Source organism: Tamandua tetradactyla, chromosome 4 (genome assembly GCF_023851605.1).
Source record: "Tamandua tetradactyla isolate mTamTet1 chromosome 4, mTamTet1.pri, whole genome shotgun sequence".
Taxonomy (NCBI): domain Eukaryota; kingdom Metazoa; phylum Chordata; class Mammalia; order Pilosa; family Myrmecophagidae; genus Tamandua; species Tamandua tetradactyla.
Genome location: NC_135330.1, coordinates 142,912,040 through 142,936,558, shown reverse-complemented (window position 1 = coordinate 142,936,558; position 24,519 = coordinate 142,912,040). Strand labels below are relative to the sequence as shown.

At 36.9% G+C, this 24,519-nt stretch overlaps 1 protein-coding gene across 4 annotated transcripts in view; it reads left to right on the top strand.

The window, feature by feature from the left end:
* The window catches only part of TBC1D4 (TBC1 domain family member 4), a 245,825-nt gene extending 236,656 nt beyond the window's left edge, over positions 1-9,169 (top strand). For all 4 annotated transcript variants that reach the window (XM_077158430.1, XM_077158431.1, XM_077158432.1 and 1 more), the window contains 3 exons: positions 1,548-1,717; positions 4,748-4,924; positions 6,788-9,169. In XM_077158430.1, coding sequence (XP_077014545.1) covers positions 1,548-1,717; positions 4,748-4,924; positions 6,788-7,021 — 581 coding nt within the window. In that variant the 3' untranslated portion in view covers positions 7,022-9,169. The remainder of the gene's footprint in view (positions 1-1,547; positions 1,718-4,747; positions 4,925-6,787) is intronic.
* The last annotated feature ends 15,350 nt before the right edge of the window (positions 9,170-24,519 follow it).

Here is a 24,519-nt window from a genome sequence, read left to right as displayed (position 1 = left end):
AGACCCAAGTATTCACTAGAAGTGTATTCTAATGATGTTGTTTTGACCTCAGTGGTCTCAGGAAAGCTTCCCACAATTTTATGGTCTGCTCAACTATCTGGTTAACCATGGTCAAAGTAGTCAGTATTCACAGCTTTGCTTTTATTAGATTAGAGATGTTTTCAAATTGTGAGCATTGACCCAATTGTAGGTCACTGCCAACATTAAAAAGGTGAAATAGAATAGTATTCAGTGAAAATATCAGAGAATATTACAAGTACTAAGGAGAAATATTGTTTAAAGAAACTTCAGTTTTGAGAATATATGTGTAATGGTGTGCACAGTGTCTTTTTTACTGGGGACTGTGATTTTAAAAGTTTGAAAAACACTACCTTAACAGTAATAAAATCTATAGCTAAATGCAGTAAAAGAGTAAAATCAAGATGCAGTGATTCAGACATCCATCACATTTCTCTTATTTATTGAGTATATGTGATTGCTTTGGAGTTTGGGTTCCTTTGATGGGTCTTCTATAAATCCTTCAATTTATATATTTTTCTATTCTCAGAGAAGGGCTTATCAAAGCAGAATGATGTTTCAGAGCATCTCCCTTTGACTTACCTGTGGAAGCTTGGTATCGTAGTTCTAAAACAAATCTCCCCAGTAAATCTATTTCTTCCTGTGAGAATATGAATGATGCTGTCAGCTATGCAATAGCTGCTCAGTCCTTTACATTGAATTTAGTAAAGAAAATAGAGATTGATAGGACAGGGAAATATGTATGAGGAAGAAGAATGATCATATTTAAAGTAATTATTTTGTAGTTTCCTCTGTTTTTTTAAGTTCCCCTGTGGTATATTATTGATTTGAAAATGACATAGATTAAGAGGACCTTTCATACAAAAGGGGGGTACTTTCAAAATGATTTCATGTTTGTGTTTGTTAACAAGCAGGTTCAGAATTAGGTAACTTTCCTTTTCTCTTCCTCCTCTGATTTAGGTTATATGTTTGTTTTGATTTTTCTTTTAAAGTTTTTTTTTTTAATGTCTTGCTCTAGTGCTTTAATTGCATATTAACAGGTTCATGTACTTTTTAACTAGATTAATGAGAGTTTAAATAACACAGTGTTAACTAGTTATGTTGATTTATTTCTTATTCCTGTTGAAACAAGGAATAAGTATCTCCTTGAATAAGTAGCAGTTGAACAAGTATCTCCGAGGATTATGTAATCAATTAAATCTTCTCTATGAAATCTGCCCTTAAGAGTGATGAGTAAATACACAGGTGTATAATTTATATAGTTTTAAAGTATAAATATATATTTTAAATTTGTAACTTTTTTTCTCTTTGACGTTTTCTGAGGTTTCTAAAGAGGTAAGAATAATAGTTAAACATATGTTTGTTTATTGTTATACTAATTTTTTTTTAATTCAGGTAGTCTTGATCAATTTTATTGCAAAATGTTTTCTGATCCAGCTGCAGTAATTAAAAAAAAGTTACTACAAAAGCACACTTTTTACAGTAATCGATGCATAATTTTGATCATGAAAATTATATCTCTTTTTTAGATATTATTTTTCTTCAGGGAACTGAAGTTATATTTAAGGTTGCACTCAGCCTACTAAGCATCCAAGAGACACTTATAATGGAATGTGAAAACTTCGAAAATATTGTTGAATTTCTTAAAAGCACACTACCAGATATGAATACAGCTGAAATGGAAAAAATTATCACCCAGGTATGATTTGAATAATAATAAGATATGAGATTATACCACAGTCTCTTCTACTGATTACATATTAAACTTTTCAGCATAAAAATGTAGTTATGTTTGACAGGTAATAATTTTTCAGCTTTTTTGGTTTGATCATTTTATATAGAAATGAGACTTGTGAAACTTTTACATTGTGATATTGTCTATTGGGCTATGCACAGGAAAAGGGAGTTAGTATTATATAATGAATTTTTCAGGAATGCGTTACATTAAACTGATAGTAAGATTGAAGATAGAACTGGCAGAGTTAGGAAGACCTGGAAAGAAAATGAGACCTACTGAGCCACTGTAATATTGTTAATTCTGTTTAAAAATATACAATGAAGTACATATGGCAAGAGCATACGTGTTGGAATTAGATAGCACTGGGTCTGCATCCTCCTCTGGTTCTTTAGTAGTTGTTTGGCTTGCACACATCACCTTAGTTTACTGAACACTGGTATTCTTAGCTCTAAAATGGAACAATATCCAAGAAGTTTTGTGGGCTTAAATGAAGGAGACTCTGTGTATCATTTAGGGTCCCTCCACAGTCTACTTCCAATGACTCACATATGAAGTTACCTTTTACAAAGGTGTGGGCAGGGTGAAGGAAACCAGAAATGGATGCCAAGGTGCCAAGGAACTAATAACAGAAGGAAGCTGTGTATACCCTTGGTGCTGAGCAGGGAGGGCAGGGTACAGGAGAGTTACCAGGCCCAGCGAGAGCAGGAACTTTGGAGAAGGGACCTCTGGTGGTGGTCGTGCTCTTGGAGAGCCGAGGAGGGAAGAAATACCCAACCTTTCCTGCCCCTTTCTGGCCTCCTGCTGATACTTGCCATGGGCCATACCCAACCAGAAGCCAGGTAGAAAGGAAGTTTGGGGAAGATTCATGGGTATCAGCCTGTCAGGGCATAGCAGAATAGATGAGGACAGAGAATGGATCTGATAAGCAAATGGAGAGTAATCAGCACCCCATATAGCTCTTTGTAGGGACCAGGTAAGTGGTAGTTATATATTGATGTTGTTCAGATGAAATGAACAAGCTTAAAATGAGATTTGTAGGTGAGATGATCATGCTTTAAGAGCATTAGTAAATTTACCAGTTTCCTGGAGACACTTGGGATAGCAGAAAGAATTTCAAGTTTAGATCAAGAAAAGGGGGATTTGAAATCTTATTTCTAGTGCCCTGCCACCTGCTACCTGTTTGACTTTGGGCCACAACATCTCTGAGTCTCAACTTCCTCCCTTACAAAATGGTAATAATAATAACTGATCCTGTTACTTGTAGGAGCAAATGTAACCAATTAATGAGATTCTTCCACTGTAATTCACACTGAAGTATGAGCCAACATTATTTATCACAAATAAAATTTTCATTAGATGGTGTCTAAATCATGTTTATTCCATAAATATCCATGAACAGTTTCTTTTAATTTTCTTAAACTTTTTATTCTGAAATAATTTCAAACTTGTAAGGCAGTTAAAAAATCTGAACTGTTTTTACATACTGAAATGCTTTGCAAGCTGAAAAATGTAACTTATCTACCTCTTTATTTGTTTATTAATTCTTCTGCAAAGCCTTTTTGATTGGGAAGCAGTTTGAGATTGTGCTTTTAGAGTAGAGATGACATCTGATTGGAAGTCAGAGCACATCTCTTCTAAAATGAATGAGAAAATTGCCTGGCTGTACAGTTCACTACTAAGATTAACGGATAGAATTTATAGGCAGGCAGACTTGGACTTGATTTTAGAGAGAATTTTATAATAATTAGAGTTGATGATCTATGGAATGAACTGCTGATATTGAAGGAGACCTTGATGAGTTTTAATTATGGTCATTGTAAAAAATGCAAATAACCGAAAAAGCAGGGAGAAGAAGCTAAAAGTAACTACAAATCCCAACATCTAGAGATAACATTTTAAACTTCTTTCAAACATCCCTCAGTTTTTATATATCTAGAAATAGGTATTTATTTTTACATAAATACAATCATAGTATATATCCTATTATATAGACTAATTTTACTTAAAATATATGTAGAGTATTGAACATTTTTCCATGCCATTAAATATAGATCCATGCCAGCATTTTAATGTTTGTATAATATTCCACTGCAGTCCGTACTGCAATGGACTGCAATAGTCCCTTAAGTTGGGCTATTTCAGAAATGATGCTTGTTTCAGAGGACTGATCAGGTGGGCCAGAAATCCCCTTACTTAAATTCTAAGGTTAGAATATCTCTGATAGTAGTAAAGAAAGTCAGATTTGGTATAGCAAGGCAGAGCAATCAGAAATAGTGCAGTTTTTATGGTTTCTTTTCTCCCCACAGTATTAGTGTAGACATCATTGCTTAAATGGCAGCTGCCACCTCACCTTCCCCCAAGCAAGTTTAGAGTAATGAGGACTACCTGCCCTCTAACATCTAAGTTTACTGTCTTCATCTGTGGCAGTAATATGGGAAGCTGCGACAGCCCTTACAGCCACATACTGTGCTCTGGGTATGCATTTTGAAGATTCTGTGTGTGGTAGAGTATGTAAGTGTCTCCTAAGATGTTCACATGGAATAACAAATGGATGTAAATATTTGTTATAAAGCCTTTCTGCTCCACTGGCAATTAAATTAGAAGTGCCTTCATCCTCATTATTATAGAAATAGCCTGTGCAATTTTGTTACTATTCAGCAAAGATGATCTCTAACATAGGTAATATTAGGTAATAATTAATGTTGTTTACCTCGTTTACTTCATTTTAGGAGATAGTTACTAGTTACGAATATTTTGTTTAAACATTAATTTATTCTAGTGATTTGGCTCCATCGTAAGACTGTTTCAGCTGTTCAGAAGTAATCTACTTTCCCTCACATTGACAATTTAACTTTTTATTCTTCCTTTTGACATAACTTTATTGTCCTCATTAATAAGCATTAGGAAATATAAGTATATGAAGTATACCAAGATACACAGATTGCTTACATACTGAAGGCCTGGCTAATCCATGGTGTTTTTACGGTATAGGTTTTTGAGATGGATATTTCTAAACAGCTACATGCCTATGAGGTGGAATATCATGTGCTACAAGATGAACTTCAGGAATCTTCATATGCCTGTGAGGATAGCGAACCTATGGAGAAGCTGGAGAGGGCCAATAGCCAGCTGAAAAGACAAAACATGGACCTCTTAGAAAAATTACAGGTAAAGAGGTATAGGTTGACAAAAAAAAAGGTACTTGAATACCTCCTGCACACACAGACCTACCCCAGAAGTGATAGGGGCAGGTGAGCGAATTTAACTATTGCTGACTAAGGACCTATGTATCAAATTGTATCCAAGTGCTCTGGGGGCTACAAATGCATGCATAGTAATCTATTTAGATTTACTCTCACAAAAAGTTAAATCACAATTCAAAGAGGAATCTGGTTAAAACCTGTTGGAAATAGTGTATATTTGGCAAAGTTAGGCAGGTAGAATTGAGTATGAGAAATTGCGAAAATTGTGAGGGAATTGGAGCTTGAGGTGGATTCTGAAGGTTCGGTGGAAGAAATGAGGGAAGAGAACTTAAAGTTGGGTAGGGGGACGGCAAGAGGAAGGTTGGTATACCACAAGGGTGTGGCAGTGCAGCAGACTTAGCTCAGCATCAGTTTAAGATTTATATTGGGAAGACGTGGAATAAATATGATGGAGCCAAAATTCTAGAAAACTTTCAGTATCAAGCAGAAGAATGTGACCTTAACCCTTTAGATAAAGGGAAAGGTCAACTGGAAACCTTGCTGAGGACAGGTTGGGAGAGAAGGTAGTGAGACCAGTTAGAAGATACTCGTAGAAATCTGATTGAGAATGCTAAGAGTTGCTGGCATGAAATTCACAGAAATGGAAAGAGAAAGGGATAACTCTGAGATAATTGAATGAAAATATACATGAAACACATAGTCTCTGCTGTCAAAGAGTTTGCAATTATTTGGGAATATAAAATACTATATATTTATTTATATACTTGTACTTACAAATGCAATAATGTATTGCAAAGCAACATTAAGCATCCGTAACTTAGTATGTTGTGTCCTGTGCATGCAGGTCCTCAGGGGGCATGGCTTAGGTGTGTTGGGAATGGGGAGTTAGATGGTGAGCCTGCAGAGAGGGTGATGGGTTGGAGCTTAAATACTTGGTTTCTTCTTCACCCTCCCTTCTGCCAATGGCACACCTGCTCCAAACCAGAAAACAGGAAATCTCTTTGCTTCTATGTGGGTGAGTCCTCTGCAAGGGCAGCTAGGCTAGAAGTAGGTTAGAAATGCCAGAACTCTTGAGTAGTTGCCCCTTAGCAATAGAAGCACCAGCTTCCTTCACGTCACCATACATTCGCTATGCTCATGGAAAATTCCGTCCTCTTTTTTATTCAAAAAAAGAGCCAACGCTGTCTGTTTTCAAAAAGATAAATAAACAGTTGACGTATTCACCTTTAATACCTGGATGTTTCATTTGTGAGTAATTGAGCATTTTCTAGTAGGGAACCTGGGTTTGTATGTGTGTATCCTATTGTAATGATTTTTATTAATTGTTGCAAAGCTTGTCCTGGACAGCTCTACATAATCATTATGTCTGGGTTCCTAAGTTATGAGGTGACTCTTAACACCCTTAAAAACTGGTAGGATCCCAAGTATGTGTCTAGCAAACCCTACACCTTCAGTTAGAGAGAGAAACCATTTCATCTGTTTCTCCTCAGCTATTCCAGATCCCATCCACTCCAGGGGATTAAAGTGTGTGTAGAATAAGGACCCCATCTTGGGGGTGATCATTTAATATTACATTATTGGTATATCCAGTGAGATGAGACAAAATTGTGTTAGTACCATTGTTAGATTTTTGAGAACCCTAAAAATCTCATTTTATGAAAGTTGTCAGAGTATTTGTGTCACATAATACTTTATTAAGTAGTTTGATGTAATTCTTATGTTTATGTAGAGAGAGAGAGAGAGAGAGAGAGAATGTCTGGCTGGTGTTACAGTGAAGAATGAGAATCTTCAAAATTTTAATTTGGAGGATTTTGTTTTTGTCAAACAGGTGGCTCATGCTAAAATCCAGACTTTGGAGTCAAACCTGGAAAATCTTTTGACCAGAGAGACCAAAATGAAATCTTTAATCCGGACCCTGGAGCAAGAGAAAATGGCTTATCAAAAGACGGTGGAACAAATCCGAAAGTTGCTGCCAGCAGAGGCTCTAGCCAATTGTGAAATGCTGCTCAGAGACCTAAACTGCAACCCTAGCAACAAAGCCAAGACAGGGAATAAGCCATAATTAAGAAGTGCGTCTCAGCAGAAAGTGCTGCTTAGAAGACTATAGAAAGGGGGCGTCTGCACGCTGCCGGCCGAAGGCTGGACGCCAAAGCTGAAAGCCTCTGACGTGGGTGCTGAGCCTCCAGCCAGAGCAGTGCACCCCTCTGTCCTTGGCCTGTGTGAATCCTAAGCCCCTGTGCATGTGTAGACTGGGAGGGGGTAGTGGCGGTGGTGGTAGTTGACTGTGTACATATATGTATTTATATAAATTAGACATCAAGGATTCATGCTTTCGGATAAAAATGAATAGACGTATATTTAGAGCAATATTTTTTTTAGTCACAACTTCATGAAATCCACACCAAAGGGAAGTTATAAAGTGAAATTCCCCTCGGATACCTGTAAAATCTTTTCGTCTTTGTAGTTGAACAGAGCTAGAACACCTTTGTCTATTGAAAAAATACTTGAAAAAAAAAATGAATGTATGTTTTTCTCCAAAGAACAGCATGTTTCACTCGGTGGTAGAGAGGAGGAAGGGTGGAAACATTTATTTAATTTTATGTGTACCTGTCTTAAAATCTACTGATATACTATATAAAGTGACAGGCCGGCAGCCTTGCTCCTATGGGTTTTACAGGAAGGTGGGGTCCTTCCCCCCCGCCCCACGCCGCCTTGTGCCAACTAGCATGTTGCCTCTACCTGCATTTTGAGTCTGGTTTGGTGTTACTTTAGACAAAATAAGGAGAAGCCAAGACCCAGTGGCTGAGTCTACCACTCCTAAGAAGGAGAACTTGCTAATTTTCTAGCAAATTACCCACCATTGTTAGGCGGATGACTATTAGCAGGCCTCAGAAATTTAATTTAGGACCCAGGTTGCCTAGGTTAGCTTTCTACCTTTTTAGTTAAACTACTTCTATGATTGTGAACTGAATTCCCTTTACAATCAGTGGCAAGGATTTGCCATTTTCCCACCAAGAAGTGAGAGAGAGCTCTTAATTTAGGAAAGAAAAGGATAAGGAAATGCAGTTGTGATTGATTTTCTAAAGGTAACTTGCTGTATTCAGATTCCTTTTTTCCCTTTCTTTTCTTCTTTTGCCATTTGACAGAATCTAATAAACTCTTAGTCATATTCTCCTTTCCTGTGAAAAATTATGAGAACTGTGAAATATTTAACAAACTTTGTTGAAGTCTGTTGGCAAGGAAGGGGGAAATGGCACCCCTCATCTAAAACCCACCTTCCTGAGCCTCCAAGTATTAGGGATATTACGGGATGTTCATGCACGCAGATGCATAGAAGGAAAGGAATTTTCAAAGTGCATACACCATTCTCTGTTTCAGAGATGATTCTGTGATAGTGCCTCTGAAAGCAAATGCGGTATTTTTGCCTTTCCAAACAATAATAATCACCGCTGCTTTTTGCAGGACTTGTATTACTGCAGGTGGTATGTTTGGGTTAGTTTTCTTCAAAGGAAGTTTCTTATGCAACAAGTTGAAAGATATTGTATGGTAATAGAGTAAAGCACTAAAGGTTTCAGAAAACCTTGATAAGCAGATGATAAGCATCTGAAGCCCTCTTTTATACTGTTACTCAGTGTCAATATAATGGATCTTGTAACAAATCAGCATGTCCTCTAATCTGGGCAGGTGTTTTGTTTTTTAAGACAATTTTTAAAGTGTCTTATTAGTAAAGTTAATGTAGCTTCTAGGTTCTGTTTCTATAGACAAGAAAATGCTGATTCTAGGTACCTCATGTAGTAGGGTCCCCCAAGTGATTTGCTGCCAGAATTTCCTGAAAATTTATTTGTTGGAGGGTTTTTTCCTTACCAGGAATATATCTAATATTTTGTTACAGTCTGTGATGCAAATTACCACTTTATGTGTAATGACACCCAGGTGGTAGCCAAGGAATCTTCAAGTTAGAAAAATAAAACTTTTTTTCCTGTTTTTCAGTTTAAAGTGAATTTTATTCTGGACACAAGAGTCAAAATTATGAGTTACATTATTGTGTTCAGAGGTTAAGGTGACTTGCATACAATATTTTCTTTTGAAAATGAATTGTCTTTTCCATTTTTGATTTTTTTAATGTTGCACCAATTAGACTTCATGTATTGTAACATCTTCATCAGGTTAATATAATGTCTTGTTCATTTCCAATAAATACATTGCTGCAGTTTCCTTGTTTCACTTTTGTTTTCAGTAGGAGAGAAGAAGCTTGTGGTTAGAGTCTTTACAAGATCCCATTGTAATTACTTAAAATTTGTAATTATTAATAATAGAATCAGCCACAACAAAGACAATTTTTGAGAAAAGTTTATGAAGCCACATTGTTGGTTACCAATTTCGACTTCTTTCCTAGTAGATGGCTATAAAAAGGAAAAGGTAACCATGCTGACAGATTTGCATCCTGCCCTTTTATTTTCTAGGCCACCTCATAGGTAGCGAGGGAGAGAAAGAGGCTAAGAAAACACAAAATTTTCAAATTCCATTAGTTCTCAAATAAGTTTCCTTAGTAATGGATATATGAATATGTTAACATAATGTATATCTTGCTGAATATTCTAGGTATTTTTGCAATCAAATAAAAGGATACTACATCTTTTTACTAAATTTAAGTGTAAAACCTTTAACTATTTAGCACTACATAAAACCTTTGACTATTTAGCACTACATATAGTAATCAAATATTTTAAGAAGGAATCATTGTAGGTTTAGGTGGTATAGTCTCTTAATATCATGATGACTTGCCAGTTTTTTTTTTGTTTTGCCAAATATTTTCCTCACTGTGCTAGGTTAGGAAAAAGACATCTGTCATCTCATGGCATGATGTATTTAATCCTCTACCATGATGTGTCACTCTTATTAGCTGTGTGACATATTGAGAAAAGCACTGGATTTAGGGTAGTATGTCTTTGATCTGAGTCTTGGTTCCACTACTTTTATTTATTCATTCAACAAGTATTTTGGTATATGCCTATTTAAGCTAGGTGGTGAATATTCAGAGTTGGTAAAATACAGTCCTTGTCCTCAAGGAGCTTGCAGTTTATTGGAGAATAATTAGAAAACATGCGAGTTAATATTATAACATAGGCACAGATGGCAAGATACTAGAGACAAGAGTCCTTGAGCTCTGCTTGCACAGGAGGACTGGATAGCAATTGGAGTGGGTGTCAAAGTGTTCTGAGGAAGGGATGCTTGATCTGAGTCTTTAAGAACTAGTAGAAATTGACTAGGTTGTGTAAAGCAATAGATCATTGAGAGAGTATGATATATTTCTGAAATTGTAACTCTTTTCTTAATCCTGGAGTGTAGTTAGTGTTCCCATGGGGTGGGAGGTGAAGTGGAACATGAGTGACCTCACAGACAACGACTCTTATCGTAAAGACCATGAAGGAATCTGAATTCTATCTAGAGGGTAATGGGAGCCAAAAAAAGCCAGTAACATAGGAGAGACAATCAGATTTGCTCCGATCCACTTACACATTTGGACAGAAGCTGGGATTAAGAGAGTACAATTAGGTGACTGTGATGAAAATCGAGGGGAAAAAAAAAAAACCTGATCAAGGGCAATGACCTTTGGGAAAAAGAGCTTTGACTTTTCTCTCCAATAGAGGCAATCACTGAAATCTGCTACTTTTGTATGCATAATATTTTCCCATCTTCCACTGTCCCTGCTGCAGCTACCTTGGTTCATGTTACTGCTTTGGTGGACTAAACTAAGAATATGTTCCATGTCAGGTCAAGCTCCCACGCCTTAGATATTGTGCTAGTTGGGTTTTGTTTTGCTGAATTAGATACGCAGGCAGAAAGAGGGCAGAGCTGCATTTCTCTAGTTACCATCTATTTCTCCTCCAGTGCAAATGAAAGAGAAATAAAAGCATTCTCTGAGAAATAAAACTGAGGAAATTACAGCAATGTAAATAAGAGATGGAAGGAAGAAATTGGCAATATTCTCTTATGTTCTTGCTACATATGAAACAATATAACTGTACTTGTATGTGGATTTAGATTAGTTAAAAATTTATATTGGAAACTCTGAGGCAATGACTACAACTTTTTTTTTTAAAAAAAGAAATAAAACTGATCTGAAAAGAGAGGATATAAAATGGAACCATATGAAATGCTCAGTTAAAACCAGAGAAGGCAGAAAAAGAGAGAGGAAAGAATCAATTCAACAAATAGAAACCAAACATGGTATAAAAGTAATCCAGTTATATTGTCTATAAGAAATTTAAATATGCTTTAAATAATAAGACTTGGATAAAAGTAAAGGATGGAGAAAGATATACCAAGGTAATACTAATGAATAGAAAGCTAGGGTAGCTATATTAATTTCAGAAAACAAAAGAATGTCAATACAATAAGCAAAACTGGTAGACCTGAACAGAGAAATAGACAAATTCACTATTATAGTTGGAAACTCAACACTCCACTTTCAGTAACTGATAATCAAATAGGCAGAAAATATGTAAGGATACAGTTACCTAAACCACACAATCAACTTGCTCTAATTGATATATATAGATCATTACATCTGAAAACAACAGGATACACATTCTTCACAAGCTTTAATGGAACATTTACCGAGAAAGAACACAATCTGGGCCATAAAAACACTTTAAAATCTTCAAATAAAATCATAAGAAGTGAGTTCCCAGATCACAGTGGAATTAAATTAGATATCAATAATAAAAAAATAGCTGGAACCCCCCCCAAAACATTGGAAAATAAACGACATACTTCTAAATAACCCATATATCAAAGAAGAATCCTTAAGAGGCATGAAATTTTTTTTGAACCAAATGAACACGAAAATACAACTTTTAATCAAATTTTGTGTGACGCAGTAAAAGCAGTGCTTAGAGAGAAATTTATAGAACCATGTGCATGTATTGGAAAAGAAGAAAGTTCTAAAAGAAAAACCTAAAACTTCTACTCTGTAAACTACTTTTCAAAGCCACAGACTGGGAGAAAATATTTGCAAAACATATTTGATTAAGGGCTTATATTGAAAATATACAAAGATCTCAAAATCAACCCTAAAAAACAAAAATACCAGTTGTAAAGGTGGTCAAAGGTTCTAAACATAAATCTCACCAAAGAAGATACACAAATGTCAAATAAGCATATGAACTCAATATCATTTGTCATTAGGTAATTACCAATTAAAACAACAAAAAGATTATACTACTCATCCATTAGTATGTCTGCAACCCCCAAGCCTGCGGATACCAAATGCTGATGAGGATGCAAAGCAATAGGAACTCTTAGTCATTGCTGGTGAGAATGTGAAATGGTAAAGCCACTTTGGAAGACAAAGCTCAGCAGTCTTGTTGCTATAACAATTACACTCCTAGGTATTTACTCAGCTAAATTTGAAAACTGACACCCATATAAAGACCTGCACATGAATGTGTGTATGCAATGTGTGTGTGTGTGTGTATGTGTGTAAAATGCCCATACTAGAGGCAACCATGATGTCCTTCAGTAGCTGAATGGACACTCTGTGGTACATCCCCACAATGGAATATTATTCAACTATAAAAAGAAATGAGCTATCAAGACATGAATGAATTTTAAATGCGCATTGCCAACTGAAAGAACTCACTCTGAAGAGTTTAAACACTGTATACCTTCAATTATATAAAATTTTTGGAAAAGGCAGACAATAGTTGCAGTAAATGATCAGTGCTTGCCAAGGGGTGGGGAAGGGAGAGGGCTGAACAGGTGAAGCACGGGGGATTTTTTCTGGGATGTGTTGGTTTGAAACTGTCATGTACCCCCAGAAAAGCCATGTTCTTTTAGTACTAATCCAGTCTTGTTGGGGCAGACCTATTGTTGAATGAAACTTTTTGATTGGGTTATTTCCATGGAGATGGGACCCACCTAGGTGAGGGTAGGGCCTTTGATTACATGGAGATGTGACCCTGCTCATTCAAGGTGGGTTTTAATTAGTTTACTGGAGTCCTTAAAAGAGCTGACACAGAGAGCAGACACTGACGTTTGGAGATGCAGAAGATGCCAGAAGCTGCAGGAGATGCCAGAAGCTGAGAAAGCCATTTCCAACCAGAAGCCAGGAGGAACGATAGCAGAAGTTGCCATGTGCTTTCCCATGTGACAGAGAAAACAGGCTTTTCTTCCGAGAAGGTATCCTCTTGCTGAGTGCCTTAATTTGGCCATTTTCACAGCCTTAGAATTGTAACTTGTAGCTTAATAAATCCCCTTTACAAAAGTTAATTATTTCTGGTAGATTGTATTCGGGCAGCTTTAGCAAACAAGAACAGGATGATAAAATTATTCTGTATGATACTGTAATGTTGGATACATGACTAAGCATTTGTCAACACCCTTGGAACCTCACACAAAGAATGAATGTTTATGTATGCAAATTTAAAAAATCATTTAGAAGCTTGGGGAATCTCAGGATGGAATGCAAAATGTGATAAACAATAGAAAGCTAATTGTATTCCAATTGTGTGAAAAAGGGTCACTGAATGGGGTGGAGGGGAAAGGTACAGTCCTAAGTAACTTTAGAAATGAGTAGAGACAGTAAAACTAAAGGCAAGAAACCATGTAAAACTCTACCCAGCTGATAGAGTTGTTTCCTTTGGAGGAGCAGGTTAATAGGCCTAGCCTGCTCTGCATGTAGGCTGGAATAGAATACTTCAGTAAATTGATGGTGGATAGTGGGAGCCAGATTTCTTACTGCTGGAATGGGAGATTACAGATAACCAAGGGGAAGGGGAAAAGGCTAGAGTGATTCATTACAGTAAAGGATTAGAATTGGAGACATTAATATGAACTCATGTTTAGTTAATCCAGGTATAGATGTTTATGTATAGAAACATTTATAGATAAGTGTTTATAATCAAGTTAGTATACACACATATGTCTGTGCTCTGTCAACTCTGAGGGTCAAGAAGCAGTGACACCCCAGCAGCAATGACCACTTCTTATGCCCAGATCTTAAGTTTCTAATACCCCTTGCCAATAGAAGGAACAAGAGCTTCTTGGGAAAATAGCTGATTAGGGGAGTGGGAAGGAAATATACAAGTTGAGCCTAGAATGTGTTGTAGTGCTAACAAGTAATGAGTGAAAGAAAAAAAAACCCACCAAAAAAAAAACCTCACGATGATCAGGGTATGTCAAATACATAGGGACAAAGAGAAAGCTCCCAGTGGCCAAATCTGGAACAATTTGACCAAGAAAACAAATAAGGTAGTATTAAGTTACAGCCTAAAGTATAAAATAAATGCCCATGAATCCATACTGATGTAAATAAATGATTGAATAAATAAATACATATGGGAGAAGAGAAAAATCTCCTATGCAGAAGAATTCAAAATAATTTATGTTGATACATGCCCTTAGAGAGGTAGAGCATAATGCCACACTCCTTTAGTATGGGCTGCTCATAGTAACTGCTTTCCAAAAAGTATGGTATAGAGAGGGAGAGGAGAGAATAACTTTACAGTAGAGAAACCTGACAAACACTATGTCAGCCAAGTAATCAGGTATTACGTTGTGTTGAAAATGGCATTTTTCCTCTGTGGGCTTCTTTCCAAGAATATATAACCCCAATCTAATCATGAGAGAAACCTCAGACTAATACCAGTTGAGGGACATTCTAGAAATATCTGATGAGCTCCTCGAAACTGACAACGTCATTGAAAACAAGGAAAGTCTGAGAAACAGTCGGAGCCAAGAGGAACCTAAAGAGACATGATGACTAAATGGAATGTGGTGTCCTGGATGGGTGCTTAGTAAAGTTAAAGGATGTTAAATAAAAGAGAAGCAAATCTGGATAAATTATGGACTTCAGTTAATAATAATGTATCAATATTCATTCATTAATTGTAACAAATTATGCCCCTCTGAATCTCTGCTGGACCCCAGAAAAGCCATGCCCTTTAATCCTCATTCAATATTGCTGGGTGGGAGCATTTTGATTGTTTCCATGAAGATGTGACCTACCCAATTGTGGATGGTAACTTTTGATTAGGTGATTTCCATGGAGGTGTGTCTCCACTCACTGAAGGTGGAGTTGCTTACTGGAATCCTTTAAAAAAGGAAACATTTTGGGGAGAGTCCCTTTTTTAGTAGAGCCATAAGAAAGCCAGCAGATGCCGCCATGTTCACCGTGTGCCCTTCTAGCTGAGAGAGAAACATTGAACGTCGTCGGCCTCCTTGAACCAAGGTAATTTTCCCTGGATGCCTTAAATTGGACATTTCTACAGACTTGTTTTAATTGGGACATTTTCTAGGCCTTAGAACTGTAAACTAGCAACTTATTAAATTCCCCTTTTTAAAAGTCGTTCTGTTTCTGGTATATTGCATTCCAGCAGCTAGCAAACTAGAACACAAATGTACCATACCAATGTCAGAGGTTACAAACTGGGTTTGGGGTATACGGGATCTGTCCCTTCCATCTTTGCAATTTTTCTGTTAATGTAAAACTGTTCTAACATTGAATGTTTATTTAGAAAATAAATGGATACAGAGAGTCCTGGCCATTAGGTTTCAACAGTACTCGCCCCTCAGACATGTCTGCCCACATTTTGAGCTCGATGTGTCATCTTTGTTGGGCAGGCATCCTTCAATACCCAACTTGTCCTTCCCTTCATGAGTGAGTCTCAGTGCAGCCTTCAATTTGTGATTTAGCTTTTCATCATAGAGGCTAGGCTAGTTATAAAAGCTAAAATATTCAAGACTTTTTGACAGTTTTGTTTTTCTATAGAGATTAAAAACCAATTCTGATTTTAAACATCAGTCTCAGGAGTTCACCCATGATAATGGATCTGTGGTTAGTGTTGATGAAATCAACTCTCTGATTCTTAAAAGTCCTGGCCTGGAGCAAATCCATTAAGATAAATGGTATCTTTTGGGTGATTTTTTTGGTTATATAGAAACAATAAAGATCAATAAAGACACACTGGTTTTCTTAATAATAATGCTACTTTTGCCAACACAGAAAAGGAGTATTTTTTTAAGCGTATTCAAATACTGCTAATAAAGTTTTCTTTTGCAAAGTAAAATTCTTATGTGGTATAATGGTGCTTCCCTTCTCAAACTGAGTTAATTTGCAAATTCACAAACATTATTTTCAATAGAACATGGTATTACTCAGAATCACTTCAGTTAAATATGCATCTTATGCTCTGTGAGCAGGAAAGCCTCAGAGGGCTTTACAAAATGAAATGAGGGCACTTCATGTGTTGACTTTCACTAGCATACACATATTTAATTTTCTTTATACACTTGTCTTCTATTTTGTCTATCAAAACAATTACTCTGTTCTAGTCCTCTCTGCTCCCTAATTTACTCTTTCTGTAGTAAATAGGATGCTTATAGGGAGAAATCACTGTTCACTGTTTAGTAACTCTATTAAAGTTTATATAAGTAGAGTATTCCTTAGCACTTTAATAGTTCTTATACTTAAAGTCGCAGTGCAAGGTAGCAAGTGATGTTTCAGTGACCTGAGTCAGATAATATGCTTGATTTCCTTTCCATTTCTCCTGAAGCTTAACTTGCCAGTTATATATGCCCTTGGACAAATTGTCCTAAGCAGTCAAAGTATTAGAAAATGTCTTTCACATAGACTTTCAATGAAAGGACTGCATAGAAGTGCAAAGTTTGAATTACATTTGCTCACTGTTGTATTTTTCTGTTACTCTGTTCTTCCTAATCCTGAACGAAGTGTGAAAAAAAGTTAAGAGCAAAATCCTCTGTCTTAAAAGGATCTGTTTCAAAGAAAATACCATTTCTCCAGAGAAAATGACAATCCTCAGATAAGCCATTGTTTGAAGGGATGACAGCTGTGCGCTGTTCTACTGTGCAAGTTAATGTTTACTGTGACAGGCAGAGTCAGATGTCATAAGGAACTTCTTATGCTTTTTGTAGGCATTTTATCATGCTGGCTTGTTATCAGTTCAAGCTAATTTGTGTACATATCAAATTGCATAAAACTGGTTGCACCCATGGCGTGTTTAGATTGATAACCACACAAATTGTTGGTAGCATCCTTGAGAACTGAACCCCATGGCTTTGTAGCAGGGATACTTGTGCTACCCAGGGAGTCCCCCAAATTTTTTCCTGGAGAATGTTTATAGGTGCTAAAAAGTAGAGAGTTTTCATTTGGGAGACAATGAATTAAGGCATTCCCAGAACCTTTAACCTGCTGTGGGTCCCCAGGCGGAGCACTGGGTGGCCGACGAAGCCATATTGCCCAGTGTTTGTCTATTGCTATTGCTAGTCTCAGCGCAGCCTTCAATTTGTGTTTTAGCTTTTCATCATAGAGGCTAGGCTAGTTATAAAAGCACAAATATTCAAGACCTTTTGACAGTTTTGTTTTTCTATAGAAATTAAAAACCAATTCTGATTGTGAACATCAGTCTCAGGAGTTCACCCATGGTAATGGATCTATGGACCAGGTGGATTCTGACCCTTACTGGTGGCTAACCTGAGGGAGGTGCCTGAGCTTCTTCAAAGGTGGATTTTTTTGTCTGTAAAAATGAAGGCCTTAAACTAGCCCTCAAAGCACCAATCATCTGTGTAATTTGGTGGCAATTGGTTTTTCAAAACTCCAGGTAAGGGATGTGAGTAGAGAATCTGGTTTTGCTTTTCCATTCGATCAAGATAATCCATCTTCATCTTATAATTCACTTTTTTTAATACCATACAACTAATGGGGTGAATTAATATTTTGACCATCCATTCTTGAACAAGTTGGAGCAATATGGTTAGCCTTATTCTTTTTTTTTAAGGGATGTCAGTCATTTTTCCCCCTTTATTCTTGATGTTGGCACTAGGGACTGCATTTTCTTTAAGGTCTTGCCTTTCTTTGTCTGGAGTAGTGAAAGCAGCAGAATGATGTGCTGTGTCTTCTAATTTAACCAAGAAAATAAAATTCATTTTTAAATTTTAAAGCTATTTTTTAAATCTACAAACCAAAACTTTATACCATCAAATGCATTTCTACAAATGCTTAGCTCTCAACTTTGGCCTTATGAACTTATATTCAATTTCTATCACATGAGTAATACTTATTATCATTCTATGTATGACTAAAGGTTGTTCAATAGAGAAAGTCCAGGCTTAACAAACAGTCTTTTTTTCTTTGGCCATTTTGCTGTCCTGCATCTGTCTTCCCCTTGTCAGTGGGAAAACTCATATTTTTATTTTATGGAGAAACACAAATAGAGTGCACACTCAAGGGTGGAGTAAATTGTATGATTCATTTTTTTATTCAGTCAACAAACATTTGTTAAAAAACCTACTCTGTGCCAGCTAGAGTGCTAAGTGCTGATTATAAAGTCTTATGGAGAAGAAGCAATATAATATAGTGAGATAGGTATCATGCTAGATGTGAATAGACAGTATTATTATTATTAATACTATTATTTTTGCATGGTCAGGCACTGGGAATTGAAGCCAGGTCTCCGGCATGGCATGTGAGAACTCTGCCACTGAGCCAGTATTGCCCGCCCTAGACAGTATTACTAAAACAAATAGGAAGGCCACCTAACCTAACCTTGTGAGATTAGGAAAGCCTATAGAATTAAATGCATGGAATTTAAATAGTTATTTGTCTTTATCTCCATAACCTCGAAAAAATTTCAGGCTTAAATTGACCACTATCTTCTAGCATATAGCATTTCATTGTAATATTTCTGATTAAAAACTAGTTTTGCTACTTTTTTATAAATCTAAAAATCAGTGTGATGGTTAGGTTTATGTGTCAACTTGGCCAGGTAGAGGTGCCCAGTTGTCTGGTCAAACAAGCACTGGTCTAACCATTATTGCAAGGAGTTTCATGGACTTAAAACGTCAGTAAGCTGATTGCATCTATGACTGACTGCATCTACAATCAACTAAGGAGAGTATCTTCAGCAATGAGAGACATTTAATCCAATCATTTGAAGGCTTTAAAAGCAGCAGTCAGAAGAGAGAGTCTTTCTCTCCACTTCAGTCAACCAACCTCTCCTGGGCAAGTCATCAAAAATATTCATCAGCACTGGCAGCTCACAGCCTGCCCTACGGAATTTGAACTCATGCATCCCCATAGCTATGTGAGACCCTTTTATAAAATCTCATATTTACAGACCTCTCCTGTTAGTTGTTTCCTTAGAGAACCCTGACTAATACAGTCAGTGTAGGGAATTACTTACAAAACCCTTAAAAATTTTGAAAAAAACTTATTTCTGCCACCTAAAAATAATCATTAATATTTTGATAAATTTTATTGGTCATCATGTCCATGTATTATAACATAGGCAATTCAACATAGACAAGCACAATTCTGTATTTGATATTGTTAGCATTATGAAGTATCCATGTCACTAGAAATCTCTATGGGCATAATTTATAAATAACTACTACAATGAACAAAATTTACTAAGATATTCCATACTTACACAGAGGCGAACATTCTTCAGGTAAAATCATGTGACTTGAATCATTCAACTACCTACTGAAAAAAAATAAGTATAACATAACCAACTATCTTTCCCATTCCCTTTGATCCCTGCACTGAAAAATCGTACTGTGTTTGGGTTGTCCTTTATTATTTAGTGAAATGATGCTTAGGCTATATCTTCTAGTATGTCAAATTAAACATGTCCATAGATTACCTAAGCTAGCAATACAATTTTTAATGTATTTCTTTTTCACAGAATTTTTATGCTTTATAAATTGTGCATGTTTTGGCCCCCAGATAATATCATAACATCTGAAAAATAATATTTTAATATTGTCTAAGGTGTACCTGGAAAGAGTAAAGAAGATATGTATGTTGGCTAAAATAGCACAATTTTCTCACATATACACATATTCATGCTTCTACGGGAATTGTGGTGATTTTCTACTTTGGGCAGTATAATCCAAATTAAGCCGGAGACCTTGTACTAGTTCGTTTTCACCTTCCTGTAGCTTTCGAGCTCTAACAGCCAAAATTTTAAAATTCAAAGAAAAAGAGCTCCAAATTATAATCTATAGGTTCACTCCCTAATTCTCTTTGCTTTTCCTCTTTAATTCTGCCATGGATGGAGTCTTTTCCTTCTCTGCCCAAACCTTCCCCAGCACTCATCTGAGAAGCTGTTCGATTTTCTTTGGTTCTATTAGTTTCCTCCAGTCTCATCCAGAGAGCAGGGACACTTCCTCACCAAAACTGCAAGGGGGAAGGAGAGGGAGATTGTCTTTGATTCTGTTACCCAGTATTAATTTGGTTTTTTGTGTCTGTTGTTCAATTTCCCAATAGGCTCGTAGGTAATTGGAGAGAACCCCCTTCATTCAGAGTTAAAGAGTATAGCAGTGGCACCATTCAATGGGCCCCATCAGCAATGCCTGGAAGAAGTTTAACTGTGCCGCTCATTCATGCAGGGGCATTTGTCGGAATACCTGACATTCAATTGGCTTTAGTTGTTCATGTCATAAGGCAAACCCCGACCCTCCCCCCCCAAAAAAACCCCAACAAACAAAAACAAACTCACAAGCAGTTTTATAGGCTTTGGTTACAAGTAAGTCTATACGCTGACCGTGAAGTAAGACACAATGAAAATTGAGATAATGAAAGTGTCTAATTGCTTGCACTTAAATAATCACATTAGCTAGAAACTATGAAACTTGTTTTCCACCCTGGGCCCTTTCCTACCCCAACCCCTAATTTCTGCCATCAACTGAGCTTTCATAATTAACAAAAAACACACACACGAACAAACTGAAAATATTCTCTTCTACTAGCCCCAAACCAAAGAAATGAAAGTGACGCATGAGTCATAAATGCAGCTTTATTAAATGCAGTTGTAGAACATACGGTGTTTCTAGTTTGTCCCATCTCTAAACAGGACAACCCCTACCACTACTATGACCCCTTGTAGCAGTTTGTCATTGCACAACTCTGAGAAGACACAGAAGAATGATCTGATCAATGAACAATTGCACTGTCTTTGAAGAAGTAAAATATGAAAATAAGAAAATGACCACAGACACGTGAGATTAACCAAGAACATCTTTCTGCCATGTCCACTCTTCTGCTAATATGTCTTCTTGACAATGGCATGACTTCATTAGTTCTAAATCATGTGAGAATGGAAGAGTAAAGGAAAGGCTTCTAAAATTATAATGACAATAATAACTAACATAGGTAACTCTAATTTATTGATAACTTACCATATTAATGCAATTTACATGCATCATCTCATTTAATTTTTATAATAATTCTATAAGGTATAGTTAAGTCTTATCCTCATTTTGCAAATGAGAAAAAAAACCATGCAACTAGGAAGTGGTGCAATTGAGGCTCAAATGCTGCATGGTCGGATGGTACAATTTTTCCTTTCCATGCCTTCACCATGCTATTGGGTCAGCAAGCTACTGCCAGGCTTATCTACATTATATCATATCCAAGTGTCAGAAAGTCTTGTGATGTGCTTTCTTTTGCATTTGTTCAAATTATGAGGCTTTTCATACTGGTTTCATTGAGATAGGCAGTTTAGGAATGAGTCAGAATGTTTAAAGATTGGGGGATTGGATGGGTGGGGGGTGAATGACATGAGGAGAGAAGAAAGCCAAGCTTGGCTAGAATTCTTCTGGACCCTGATGACCTGTACTGTGCAAAACGTATGCTCAGGAGACCTTAACGAAAGCCAGAGTGTGACTCCTGGTGATTACTTGTTGGATTTCCAGGTCTAAACTAACTTATAGCACTTAGCAATTTATTTCTTCCTTTGGAGCCTATACATAATGAATTAGGGAAATGTCCATTTCCATTCTGATAGATTTTAATTAAAGGCTAAGGAATTCCCTGGGTAGGAATCCCCAATCTATATCCACCAAGGGCCATCCCCATCCAAAAGTCCAAGTGGTGGTTCCAGTCTGGGGGCTTTGGAGAAGTAAAAGAGAAGAAATGTTGTAACATTCTCCAGCTCTGCTTCTGGTCTCTTTTCTCTAGCCATATTTCTAGTTCTGACTAGAAAAGATGATTATTCCAGGAAAGGAGCCAGAGCTAGAATATTTTGGTCTAATGGGCTTACAGAGAAGAAATGGAGTTGAAGAAACATTCTGATCACATTCACTCCAGATGGACCATTAATCAGATTTATCTGTCATGATTTCAGATGTTTGTGGGTGTCTGAAAGAAATCTGTGTAACTCAACGGAATCTGGACCTATTTAGGGGTTTCTAGGAAACAGCAGAGTGATGTAAGGTATTTGAAAGGAAAGAAGTTCGGCTTTATTTTGACAAACACTGTGGTGAAAGAAAGGACCAACAGTTTAGAATGAGGGATTTCTGAGATTAGACTTGTGCTTAGCATTGTATTATGTTGTATGGATAGATTGATAACTTGGTAGGTGGATGGAAGAATTCTCAACATTTTAGAGCATTGGTGTTTGATAAAGTAACTAATCACTTGAAAATATTGGACCATTGGCTCTTGACAAATGATCTAGATTTTCTAGGAAATGAGCTTCCGTTTTAAAGGGAGACTAAAACGTGGAACATGCCTTATTGTGATGTAACTGTTATGTTAACATAATTTAAAAGAAATCCATTTCAAACCTTCTGCAGATGTGTTTGGCTCTCTGGGTTGGCTTGCAGATATGTACCCCAGAAAAACCATGTTCTTAATCTCAATCCATTCCTGTTGGTGTGAATAAAATCTTTTGATGAGGTTACTTCTGTGAACACATGTGTTAGTCAGGGTTCTCTAGAGAAACAGAACCAACAGGAGAGATCTGTAAAAATGAGATTTATGAAGGTGTTTCATGCAACCGTGAGAATGGAAGAGTCCCAAATCCACAGGGCAGGCTGTGAAGCTGGTGGCTTCATTGAAGGGTCTGGACGAGTTCCACAGGAGAAGCTTGCTGGCAGTGAAAGAGTCTCTCTTCTCCCTTAAAAGCCTTCAATTGATTGGATTATCTCATTGTGGGAGGCACGCCTTAGCTGATCGCAGATGCAATCAGCCACATATGCAATCAACTGACTGACGACTTGCCTTCGGGTTTATCAACCAGCCCTGAAATATCCTTGCAGTAACAGCCAGGCCACTGCTTGCCTGATCAGACCACTGGGCATCATCACCTGGCCAAACTGACACCAGAACCTAACCATCACAACGTGTGACACAGCTGAAACAGGATGGGCTTAATCCTATTCCCGGAGGATTTACAGGGGCCGCCACAGAGAGACAACCCTTGGGAAGCATCCAGAAACTGGAAGTCAGTGGAGCCTGGAAGAGAAAGGAGAAGATGCCACCATGTGCACTGCCATATGACAGAAAAGCCAAGGATGAAGGGTCACTAGCAGCAGCCCCAGAAAACCTTTGGGTGTCCTCCCCACAGTCTTTGGGGAGAAAAAATAACCTGGCTGATGCCTTGATTTCAAACTTCCACTAGCTTCGAAACTGTTAGCCAATAAATTCCCATTGTTTAAGGTCTCCCACTGTATGGGATTTGTTTTAGCAGAAAGGAAACTAAAATACTCTCTAATAACTAGTTATGCTCAACTCAGAGTTGCATCATCTCTTTTGACTTCGGGGGATTTACTTTATTAGATTTACACATGCATTGTGCAATAGGACTCAAATTGGGATACTGTACCTAATTTTGTTTAATAATTTCATTGTCAGATGCTCGAATAGGAGGAATAATCAATCACCCACAAAGTGTGATTTGAAGGGCACTGAATAATCTGGGGTGTGCTTGAAATTTGCATCATTTAATTCGGTTTATAAACAGTAAACAATGTTCAATTTATAAACAGTGCATACAACACTTATTGAAGGTCTTATGTGTGCCCAAAACTAGGGGAGAGAGAAAGAGAAATATCTATATTTTCCCTTGGTGAGTCCTATAAGATAAATTTGAAGTTTTTTAATGTACATAAGTAAGGAAACAATTAGTTGTGCCTAGACTAGCAGGGAGGAAAGAAGTGGAAAGGAAGTACCTTGAAGAGTCCAAAGAGAATCAACAGAGAGACTGAGTATATATACATGTGTTTTGGGCAAGAACTGTGAAAGGGCACAAAAACAGACATTTAGCCAAGTCTTGTCATTCCTGGAGAAGCTATTCCCTAAAACACTCTGGTGACTAATTCTGTTTCCTAAATACCAAGATATTAAGGAAGAAAACATCTGATATGAGAGACATGTATTCAAGACACACTTCACATAGCTGCTATCAGTGGTGGATTTAACATGAAGTTAGTGTTTTGGGACCCCTCATTTGTATGAGCTCCTTCTTAGATTCTGTACCTAATTTTAAAAATATATGTGTTTTAAATATTTTTATGAGAAATATCCATACACGTATAGTCCAACATATTATACAATCAATGGTTTAAAATATCATCACTTATTTGTGTATTCTTCATCATGATCGTTTTTAGAAAATTTGTATCACTCCAGAAAAAGAAATAAAAGGGAAAAATAGAACTCATACATCCCATATCCCTTATCCCTCCCTTTCATTGACCCACAGTATTTCAATCTACCTAATTTTTACCCTTTATCTCCCCCTATTATTTATT